Source organism: Ruditapes philippinarum, unplaced genomic scaffold (genome assembly GCF_026571515.1).
Source record: "Ruditapes philippinarum isolate M1 unplaced genomic scaffold, ASM2657151v2 ctg3134_1_1_1_1, whole genome shotgun sequence".
Taxonomy (NCBI): domain Eukaryota; kingdom Metazoa; phylum Mollusca; class Bivalvia; order Venerida; family Veneridae; genus Ruditapes; species Ruditapes philippinarum.
Window position 1 is genome coordinate 155,146 of NW_026859358.1, and position 12,113 is coordinate 167,258.

General features: G+C 31.1%; 1 protein-coding gene across 1 annotated transcript in view; it reads left to right on the plus strand.

Moving 5' to 3' along the window:
- LOC132756236 (neurogenic locus Notch protein-like) overlaps window positions 1–11,903 on the plus strand; it is a gene marked incomplete at its 3' end in the record, with an annotated part of 31,261 nt that extends 19,358 nt beyond the window's left edge. The window contains exons 27-51 of the mRNA XM_060747252.1: window positions 77–190; window positions 582–695; window positions 957–1,070; window positions 1,730–1,843; window positions 1,981–2,094; window positions 2,401–2,514; window positions 2,954–3,067; window positions 3,212–3,325; window positions 3,648–3,761; window positions 4,202–4,315; window positions 4,454–4,567; window positions 4,943–5,056; window positions 5,283–5,396; window positions 6,000–6,113; window positions 7,060–7,173; window positions 7,618–7,731; window positions 8,168–8,281; window positions 8,888–9,001; window positions 9,415–9,528; window positions 9,898–10,011; window positions 10,209–10,322; window positions 10,689–10,802; window positions 10,999–11,112; window positions 11,478–11,591; window positions 11,790–11,903. Coding sequence (XP_060603235.1) covers window positions 77–190; window positions 582–695; window positions 957–1,070; window positions 1,730–1,843; window positions 1,981–2,094; window positions 2,401–2,514; window positions 2,954–3,067; window positions 3,212–3,325; window positions 3,648–3,761; window positions 4,202–4,315; window positions 4,454–4,567; window positions 4,943–5,056; window positions 5,283–5,396; window positions 6,000–6,113; window positions 7,060–7,173; window positions 7,618–7,731; window positions 8,168–8,281; window positions 8,888–9,001; window positions 9,415–9,528; window positions 9,898–10,011; window positions 10,209–10,322; window positions 10,689–10,802; window positions 10,999–11,112; window positions 11,478–11,591; window positions 11,790–11,903 — 2,850 coding nt within the window. The remainder of the gene's footprint in view (window positions 1–76; window positions 191–581; window positions 696–956; window positions 1,071–1,729; window positions 1,844–1,980; window positions 2,095–2,400; window positions 2,515–2,953; window positions 3,068–3,211; window positions 3,326–3,647; window positions 3,762–4,201; window positions 4,316–4,453; window positions 4,568–4,942; window positions 5,057–5,282; window positions 5,397–5,999; window positions 6,114–7,059; window positions 7,174–7,617; window positions 7,732–8,167; window positions 8,282–8,887; window positions 9,002–9,414; window positions 9,529–9,897; window positions 10,012–10,208; window positions 10,323–10,688; window positions 10,803–10,998; window positions 11,113–11,477; window positions 11,592–11,789) is intronic.
- Between the last annotated feature and the right edge of the window lie 210 nt (window positions 11,904–12,113).

Below are 12,113 nucleotides of genomic sequence, written 5' to 3' on the forward strand. Positions count from 1 at the left end.
GATTTTATGATGTTTTTGTGTATTATGTTCCTATGTAAGGTCTTACAATCAGCATTTTGACCTTTTTTATCATCAGATATAGATGAGTGTCAATCCAGTCCTTGTCAGAATGACGCTGAATGCATCGATGGAGTCAATCAATATTCATGTACGTGTAAGGCAGGCTACACTGGCACCCATTGTGAAACAGGTATTATTATGAGTCTTGATTATACGTATTTTACACACACGTTCAGGTCTATATAAGTACATGTATGTCACGAAGGGAACCTGTCTAGTAAAATAATCTTTACATTGTGTGTTTAATCTTTTATAAGCAGAGATAGACGAGTGTCAATTGAATCAACATCAAACAAAAGCCGAATGCACGGACAAAGTGATTCATGTACGTTTAAAGCTGGCTATACTGGGAAACATGGTGAAACATGAACCTACACAATCCTTGTGTATTGTGTACATTTTTTAACATTCGTGACTTCATACTTTACGATATATTACATTGAACATGTGGATATACTTTATGAATGACAGGTTATTTGTTGATAAAAGGTTCAGTATGAGTGCTTATCTATTTTAATCAGAAATAGACGAGTGTCAGTCGAGTCCATGTCAGAACGGAGCTGATTGTACTGACAAAGTGAATGAATATTCATGTACGTGTAAAGATGGCTACACCGGAACCCATTGTGAAACAAGTAGGTATCGTAACACAGGTACTTGATGAATTTAAATAGAAAAAAATTATAGTACATATTGAAGACTCTTTATAAAGGACCATTTCTTTTCATTGTATTCATTTATTGTCTACATATCCGGACAGCAAAGTAACTTGTTATTTCATTGTTGTAGACTTCATACCTGATTTTATTTCTTTCACACCTTCGTAAGGGCGAAACGTGTGGAACAGGATGCTTTTCTTTCAATTACATTATGTACAAATTAATTTACATCATCAGATATAAACGAATGTCTATCGAACCCGTGTCAGAATGAAGCCGAATGCGTGGACGAGGTCAATCAGTATTCATGCACGTGTAAAGCTGGCTACACAGGCATTCATTGTGAAACAAGTAGGAATATTTACATATCATTTATATTAATTAATTCATTCAGTTAGTACTGAATTCATTAACTTGCTTAACATTTGATGTTAAAACACAACATATTGTACCGTTGTTTTCTAACGTACGAAATTTGTATCAGATTAATGAACATTTGTAAAGGGAAGCAATGTTGTAATGTTTAACTTTTTGCCTTACAGGTAACGCTTTTTTTCGGGCCCGAATCGGGTTACGACAATGTTTCCTTATGTAACGCCAGTACTGGTACACCAATACTGGTAAATCTAAAAACAGGACTTGGCGCTATAATTGATATATTGAATCACGCACTTGTTTAAATATTGAGCTTAAATAAGACGTTTCAAAATAAAACCAGGAACCAATTTAAAAAGCTTCGCAAATAAGATTAAAAAATATAGAATAACAACAGCAACCACAACAAAAACAAACGACATATTTATGGATAAAATGAACTTTTAATTTTATGGTTTTCATAAGTTTCTTCAGTCTTGTCTCTTCATAAATGTGCCTCATATTTCTTTTATCAAATACTTAAAATGCTTTGAAGTCTGTATGTTTTTATTTCCTTTTGGACACCAACAAATTTTTTACCAGAAAATAACATGTAGGGGGTTTTTTTTATCAGTACTTCTGTTTTACATTACCAGATGTAAATGAGTGTCAATCCAGTCTTTGTCAGAATGACGCTGAATGCATTGATGGAATCAATCAATATTCGTGTACGTGTAAAGCTGGCTACACTGGCACACATTGTGAAACAGGTAAAACAACATTACATTGTATCCGTGTAACTTTATACTTTAGGGGTTTGAAATAAATCTTACAAATAAAATATATAAAGGAGACGTTTATTATAATTATCATATTACATAACTTGCTTTTTCTTACATTTTATCAGAAATAGACGAGTGTCAATCGAATCCATGTCAGCATGAAGCCGAATGTAGAAACGAGGTCAATCAATATTCATGTTCGTGTAAAGATGGCTACACCGGGACCAATTGTGAAACAAGTAGGTATCGTAATATCAGTTCATATTTAACATGACTTGAACACTTGACTATGAAGAGATTTTGTTCAATTTGATGGATACGGATTTCCTTATATTTACCTTACTTTGACCAGATTTTTTTTATAATTTTGCTGTTGTTTGTAAATTGAATGTTCGTTTATCTAAATGGTGATAATTGTTTTGATGAATGTATTTTTAAAGGACTTTATCTATATTTTACAATTTCTGCCAGAGTAGTAAATAAAGTTCTAATGTGTTTTCCTTACTACGGTGTTTTTTTAAAGAAAATATTATATACATTATTAGACATAGATGAATGTCAATCAAACCCTTGTCAGAATGAAGCCGAATGCATCGATGACGTCAATCAATATTCATGTACGTGTCAAGATGGATACACAGGCAGCTATTGTGAAACAAGTAAGCATCACACTATTTGTTGTCATTATTATCAATTTAATTAGTTATTCAATTATAATTAACTGGAGTAAAATTTTGAATTAAAGTACGGCACATTTACAACAAAATGTCAGATGAGTCAGAGAATAGAAACCAAAGTAGAAACACAATCCTTCAATAAAATCGTTTCAGTTATTTCTATCTTTCCCATTTCTTTACGTAATCGCGTATTGATTGAAATTGTAAACTATTGTGACGCCTGTATGCTTGTTTTACTTTTGAAATACTATTTTGTATTCCTTCAAAGTTGAAATCGGTATTTCTAGTTTTTTTTATATTTTGTACATTATCAAATATAATTTATTGAGCACATGTCAGAATGTTGTAAATCTGTCCGTCTGAAATTTTTATTTGTTCGAAACATTTTTTCAAACATTTTTGTTCTGTTTTGAATTATCAGATATAAATGAGTGTCAATCGAGTCCGTGTCAGAATGATGCTGAATGCATTGATGGAATCAATCAATATTCATGTACGTGTAAAGCTGGCTACACTGGCACCCATTGTGAATCAGGTAAGCAACTTATCGCATAAGTATATTTCATGAATTAGGGATTTACTATTAAGAATTTGCAAATAGCTCTCGGACGTTATATTTTATGCTATTGGAATGTTTCTTTAATAAGTGTTTTTCTTGTTCTTGTTTTTTTTTTAACAGAAATAAACGAGTGTCAATCGAGTCCATGTCAGAATGAAGCCGAATGCATTGATGATGTCAATCAATATTCATGTACATGTAAAGCTGGCTACACGGGTACCCATTGTGAAGCAAGTATGTATCGCAATATATCATAAAAATTATAACGCTAAATTGAAATCGAATAACGCCATTGCATTAAACTAATTAATATTGTTTTCTTTCTTAATAAATTAAAAAGGAATACAAACATTTTATTGTGTTTCATTTGTTAACAGATTATCTATAAACCACACTGCTTAAATAGCTTCTAATTGTGATTTTTTTTCTTAAAGACTGTTGTATAATACAAATTTTGGAAATAGCTAACATGATCTCATTAAAGTGCAATATAGGGTGTTAAACTGATAATTTTTAAGACAGTTATTTTTATACTTATTTTAATTTACATTGTCAGATATAAATGAATGTCAATCCAACCCATGTCAGAACGAAGCCGAATGCATCGATAAAGTTAACCAATATTCATGCACGTGTAAAGATGGATACACAGGCGTCCGTTGTGAAACAGGTATGCATCGTAACCGTATTTCATATATTTGTCATTAACTTTTGTCAAAAATAGAGGTATGTAACTAGAATATCTACGAGGTCAGATTGACACAGAGCCCAGAAGATGAGTACACAAAACTGACATGTAATATTTATTAAAAGTTATTTTACTTACTATTATTAGTAATGTATACGGTTTTATGAATTTATTAGTATAACAAGTATTCTTAAATGCTCCATTCATTTTAAAAAACAGACCGTACGTTTCAATATTATTAAGCTGTATATCGAGAAAGATATACATATTTATGCACATATAATATATCTGTATAAACATCGTGTGTGCATTAAATTTGTATCGGTTTACACTAAATTATAGCAAAGTACACTAAGATAATTTTTAAGGGCTAAAATAGTTTGTCTCAAAATTCTTAAAGTATGTCTGTCATTTATTTATAGAAATAAATGAGTGTCAATCCAACCCGTGTAAGAACGACGCCGAGTGTGTTGACGAAGTCAATCAATATTCATGTATGTGTAAAGACGGCTACACAGGTACCCATTGTGAAACAGGTATAGCACCGGTTTATATTTTATACATCAATTTATAAGTCCGTTAAATTTGTATTGTTTTGAATTTCTTTGAAATCCAGATCGACATAAACAATATATATATTTTTTAAAAATCTATGTATGTTTTACCTTCATAAGATATAAATGAGTGTGAATCGAACCCTTGTTTGAACGAAGCCAAGTGCATAGATGGTGTCAATCAATATTCATGCACGTGTAAAGATGGCTACGAGGGAAATCATTGTGAAACAGGTATGAATAATTCTACCAATATAATCTTAATCAAAATTCTGTTTTCACATTGTCAGTGTATAAGTGTGTATGACTTAAAAGTCAAGCTTACAAGATGATAAAATGATTAAGAAGCATCGATAATGGCAATAATTATTCTTTTATATGTAAAACATTGCTTCACAAGTATACGTAACATTAGGCGACACACACAGCAGAATGTTACACAATTTCAGTGGTTAATGTCACAATAGTCCTACAAAATTTAAAGAAACTTGACGGATTGTTTTGATGTAAATATTTTAACAAATTTCAACGCAGATATATAACGACAAAGACAACACTGGTTAATGCAAAAATTGTCTTCTCATAAGTTTTTTTATGAAATATTATTAGATATAAACGAGTGCCAATCAAATCCCTGCCAGAATGAAGCCGAATGTAAAGATGACGTGAATCAATATTCGTGTACGTGTAAAGAAGGCTACACGGGCACCGATTGTGAAATAGGTATGCATCACGATTACGTTTAACACTTATTTTATATAATTTCGTTTCGGCTTTTATATTAAGGTGGTGTTTTTTGAACATATTTAAAACATGTCATACAACATAGAGCAACATTTTTCTAGATATGTCTTCTTTGTCACCATTTAGTGGCATGTCTTTATTGAATGTATATTTTTCACTGCTCACCTATTTGTATATCTAGATAAATGTTTTGTTACATTTATAGACATAGATGAGTGTAAATCCAGCCCATGCCAAAATGATGCACTTTGTATAGATGGCGTCAATCAATATTCATGTACGTGTAAAGATGGCTTTTCCGGCATCCATTGCGAAACAAGTAAGCATTATACAGCATCGATTTACCATCTATTTTCTAAATAACATTAATTTCATGGTATGACCTTGATCGACTTTGCCATATGCTATCATTCTAATATTATCATGTTTCTTAACATTGCAAAATACATTATTCTATAGAATTCAAATAAAGAAATGACCTGCTTGGTCAACACGCAATGCAAACCCTCGGAAGCATTAATCACGACAAAATTACATTAAAATTGCAGACTCGGTTTGATTGAGTCTGTAAATGAGGTAAAATGAAACAATACAACACCCATCACGCCACCTAGAACCGGGTTGAGGAGTACTCAATGTTCAAGACCTCAACGTGCTGGAATCCCCAACCACCCCGTCACTTTTTCCCGTTATCTTTTAGGAACATGCCATTCTTTGAATACATGAATGTTGCTATAATCAAATCAAAATAAAAAGATCGCTCAACAAGGAAACATTTGAAGATCCTGTATCTTGTAATTAATGATGTAACAACACTTAAGTGAAATGTAATACATGTATATTATTATTATTCTAAAACAAATTTCAAACATCAACATCTGCATAATGAAAAAGCAGACTATTTTCTAAATGTTTATTTAAGATATAGATGATTGCGAATCTAACCCATGTCAAAATGACGCCGAATGTGTAGATCAAGTCAACCAATATTCATGCTCGTGTAAATATGGCTATATGGGTGACCATTGCGAAACAGGTATGTGGTCAAGTCATTATTAGGCTTTAATGTAATACAGTAGAAACCACACATACGACCACCATAGAATGAAGACTAACCCACTGTTAAGATTAATTGTTATACAAACTATACTTGAAATTTTGTTGAAGAAAATATTTCCCATTAAGGACCCGTATAACAGTTTACCAAATAGTTCATTTTAGTTTTGTTGACTTTTGAACAAATCCATTCATTTTTACAATGGCACAATTCAGTCCATTGAATACTAGTAACATTCATTGTTTAGAATGTAAATTATGCCTATATATGAACATTACGAGACAATGCAGACAAGTAGAACAAATTATTTGTTTTGAATAATTTAATGCGATTAATTTATTTCATTTGACAAACCAAAAACGGAAAAGTAAATTTGTTATGTACAACAGTACAACGTCATAAGTTCGTAATAATACTACTACTAAATTTCATTTAAGTGAGTCTAAAACTTTCATTTTTGGGGGTTTTTATATTTACTTTTATTGCTCTAAAGTTAAATGCTGTATGTAACATTTAAGCAGCAAGTCACCAAACTCTTGATTGTCTTAATAAAACATCTGTGTGGCTGAATGATATATGACATTGCTTTTAGGTATACAGACAATACTTTTGTACATTTGTCAGAAAAATAGGCATATACGTAATGGAAGTACATATAAAATAAATGTTAAGGCATATGAATATAAACATATGGATTGTAAATACTTTATACATAATTTCAACTGATAGATATGTGCTGTGCTTATTTGTCTCCAGTTTTATTCTGCATCAAATTTATGCTTATTTTAAGATGATATATGCTTTGAAATTGCATAGGTTCCTTTTACAGTTCTGATATGAGAAAATATCTTTTAACGCAAATTAACTTTAATGTTACCCTAGCGCTTGTTGGCTGAATTAACTGAAGATATTTGTACGTCTCCAGATATTAATGATTGTCACTCAAATCCGTGTCGTAACGGAGGCAAATGTATCGATGATGTCAATAAATATTCATGTGGTTGTCCAGACGGCTATACGGGTGTCCATTGTGAGACAGGTATAAATTGAAATTTATCTATGAAAATTGATTGACCAACGCAGGCGTTGCTTGTGCTCAAGATTTAGTCGCTTAAAATAAAGATTAATCATATGTGTGTAATGAAAAATATAAATATAAATGCCTAGATAACTGAACACCACTTTAGAATATGAGAAACCTTTTCAACTAAATTTAAAATGACAATATTGAACTTGGCTGTTTATTATCTAAATTGCTTTTATAAATATCACCAGATATAATAAGCAGAGTGATTGCGTTAAATATCCACGCACGAAAGAAATTGTTGGGAAAAAAAACCAGAAAAATATCACATAGCATAGTGCCATTTTGATTGTACGAGTTTAATGTTTAATATATATTATTCCATCAAGAAGATCCCCTTAATTATAAATATATGACTTCCTGTAATCATTTATCATAATTCTTATGTTCAATTTTCAGATATAAATGAGTGTCTGTCCAATCCGTGTAAGAATGAGGCAAAGTGCATCGATGAAGTCAATCTATATCAATGTACGTGTAAAGATGGCTTCACAGGAATGCATTGTGAAACAGGTAAATGTCATTATACATGTACATGTATAAATGTTTGTATTTATAGTCTTATAGCGACATTTTCACACAAAGTTTGATTAACAAATGAAATTACGAATCAAATATAGTCTTTTGTCTCTTCACAACTCAATATGAGACATATATTTACATGACACGTAATAAAAACTTGGCCCCAAAATTTACAAACATAGTCCTATGAGGTAACCGCAAATCGTCTGTGAAGTTTAATACAGAAGAGAGTCCCCCTTACCTGCAGATATTCTTCATTAAAAAAGCCAAAAGAAATTAGATTGTCCATTCCATAACACTGTTTATAAGTTACTAACTTTATTTGTCAACCCCTCTCCTTGCATGCAATAATCCTTCATCAAAAATATACATGAATTAGATTATCTGCTTCAAAACATTTTTTTAAGTTTCCTATTCCATTTGCCAGAAATAGACGAATGTTTATCCAACCCATGCTACAATGATGCTGAATGTATTGATGAAGTCAATGGATACACTTGTACATGCAGTAATGGATATGAAGGAATTGACTGTAAAATAGGTAGGTTTGTTATTAATATTGTCAAATTAGTAAATTTATCTTTAACAAAAAATTCACCATTACCATGATTAAAATTGAATCATTTCTTAAGCTGGTGCTAAGGCTAGGGCCGAGAAAAGTAACTTATTTGCAATTTCCAGTAACGTCCCTAAACAGGTTTAATTAAACTGAACCTTTTGTCGCTCTTGACGTACTATTTCCCGCTATGTATTTTTCCAATATAACAATCTACAACATGATAGGGAGAATTCGTTTTAATGACATTAAATAGACAGTGATGAAAAGAAGACGTTTTTCATTCCGTAAAAAACATAAGGTGATAACAAATATAAAGTAGCGTAATTATTTGTAAAAATTAAGAATTAAGGATTGTGTAATTATTCCATACATATTTCTTTTCTTCTCTGGATTAATAAATCTCTTGACTCATATCACATATATCGAAACATATTTCAGGAACAAACATATAAATTAATACAAATAATAAATTAATGTACCATATCCGCCATTCAAATATATCAATACACAATTATTTTACATGTATAAAATTTATATGGTATAGTGTGAAATTACTGATTTATTTCGCATAACCAATTTAATTCCCAGAAATAAATGAATGTGAATCTAGTCCGTGTCACAATGGAGCTGATTGTATTGATGGAATCGATAGCTACAGTTGTACTTGTAAAGACGGATACAAAGGCAGTAATTGTGAAATAGGTAAGTTTATTCTAATAATGCAAAAAGTAACTCATTCAAATGTCAGGTACTTTCAATTTACAATTGCTTATTGTTAATAGTGTTTGGCTGTATTTGTACTATCGATGTATCAAGTATATGAGAAAATATATGTTCTTTCTTTCTTTTTTCATAACAGTTTGATTTCTACTAGTGAATCGATGTATCAAGTATATGTAAAAATATATGTTCTTTCTTTCATAGTTTTTACTTTTTATATTCATTTTGTATTTTAATGATCTATCATACACTTGTCAATATCAGTGTCGTATTTACCTTCTGCTTTCTACTGTTGTAAAGTAAAATACACATAAGGCGTTTATAAAGAATTATTAAATATTTTCACTCGGTGTTGTTCTGGAATCAGAAATAAAAACAATCCGACTGTATTTCAGACATTGATGAATGTTTACCAGATCCATGTCGTCATGGAGGCACGTGCGTTGATCTTGTGAACGAGTACCAGTGTAAATGTGTAGATGGCTACAACGGAACCAACTGTGAAACTGGTAACTATTATTTTTACTGATCAATTTAGCACAATAAAAATGTATGTAGATCTACTTGTAAGTTTTTGTCAACTACCGGTATTTTAAACGGATCTGTTTCACAACAGCAGCATTTATGTATATATGGAACGAATTCATTTTAATATGCAAATAGTAAATAAAGGAACCATATCCGCCGTTCAAATATATCGTAATTGAAGAAAAATAGTACTTTTCATATGGATCGATCTTTTGACGGGGGGATTATTATTTAACAAAGCTAGATAAGTGAGCAGAATAACATATAATTATATATATATAATTTTTATATTTGTATGATTTGTTGTGAAACTACTGATTTATTGATGCATTACTTATTTATTTTCTCAGAAATAAATGAATGTGAATCTAGTCCGTGTAAGAATGGAGCTGAATGCGTCGACAATGTTGATAGCTATATTTGTACGTGTAAAGATGGATACGAAGGCATTAATTGTGAAATAGGTAAATGTCTTTTGATTATGCAGTAACGTTAACGCATTAATTGTACGTATAGAAATCTGAAACAGTTTGATTTTTTTATTGTTTGTTCTAAATATTTTTTAACAAACCCAGAATCCGTTTTCAAAGAACTATGGAATATTTTCACCATGTGTTGTTCTGAAATCAGATATTACAATGCTACTTGTATGTATTTTCAGACATTGATGAATGTTTACCAGATCCATGTCGTCATAAAGGCACGTGCGTTGATCTTGTGAACGAGTACCAGTGTAAATGTGTAGATGGCTACACCGGAACCAACTGTGAAACTGGTAACCATCAATTTTACCGATCAGTTTAGCACAATAAAAATGTATGTAGATCTACTTGTAAGTTTTTGTCAAATACCTGTTATTTAAACTGATCTGTTTCACAACGGCAGCATTTATGTATATATGGAATGAATTCAATTTAATATGTAAATAGCAAGTTAAAGAGCCATATCCGCCATTCAAATATATCGTCATTGAAGACAAAATAGAACTTTTCATATGAATCGATCCTTTGACGGGGGGATTATTATTTAACAAAGCTAGATAAGTGAGCAGAATAACATATAATTATATATATAATTTATATATTTGTATGTTTTTGTGAAACTACTGATTTATTGATGCATTACTTATTTATTTTCCCAGAAATAAATGAATGTGAATCTAGTCCGTGTCAGAATGGAGCTGAATGCGGCGACAATGTTGATAGCTATATTTGTACGTGTAAAGATGGATACGAAGGCATTAATTGTGAAATAGGTAAATGTCTTTTGATTATGCAGTAACGTTAACGCATTAATTGTACGTATAGAAATCTGAAACAGTTTGAATTTTTTATTGTTTGTTCTAAATATTTTGAACAAACCCAGAAGCCGTTTACAAAGAATTATGAAATATTTTCACCATGTGTTGTTCTGAAATCAGATATTACAATGCTACTTTTATGTATTTTCAGACATTGATGAATGTTTACCAGATCCATGTCGTCATGGAGGCACGTGCGTTGATCTTGTGAACGAGTACCAGTGTAAATGTGTAGATGGCTACACCGGAACCAACTGTGAAACTGGTAACCATCAATTTTACTGATCAATATAGCACAATAAAAATGTATGTAGATCTACTTGTGTTTGTCAAATACCAGTATTTCAAACTGATTTGTTTCACAACAGCAGCATTTATGTATATATGGAACGAATTCATTTTAATATGCAAATAGTAGGTTAAAGAGCCATATCCGCCATTCAAATATATCGTCATTGAAGAAAAAATAGAACTTTTCATATGAATCGATCCTTTTTAAGGCGGGATTATCAATACACATAGCTAGATAAGTGAGCAGAATAACATATAATTATATATATGATTTTTATATTTGTATGATTTGTTGTGAAACTACTGATTTATTGATGCATTACTTATTTATTTTCTCAGAAATAAATGAATGTGAATCTAGTCCGTGTAAGAATGGAGCTGAATGCGTCGACAATGTTGATAGCTATATTTGTACGTGTAAAGATGGATTCGAAGGCATTAATTGTGAAATAGGTAAATGTCTTTTGATTATGCAGTAACGTTAACGCATTAATTGTACGTATAGAAATCTGAAACAGTTTGAATTTTTTATTGTTTGTTCTAAATATTTTTGAACAAACCCAGAATCCGTTTTTCAAAGAATTATGAAATATTTTCACCATGTGTTGTTCTGAAATCAGATATTACAATGCTACTTTTATGTATTTTCAGACATTGATGAATGTTTACCAGATCCATGTCGTCATGGAGGCACGTGCGTTGATCTTGTGAACGAGTACCAGTGTAAATGTGTAGATGGCTACAACGGAACCAACTGTGAAACTGGTAACTATTATTTTTACTGATCAATTTAGCACAATAAAATGTATGTAGATCTACTTGTAAGTTTTTGTCAAATACCGGTTATTTAAACTGATTTGTTTCACAACAGCAGCATTTATGTATATATGGAACGAATTCATTTTAATATGCAAATAGTAGGTTAAAGAGCCATATCCGCCATTCAAATATATCGTCATTGAAGAAAAAATAGAA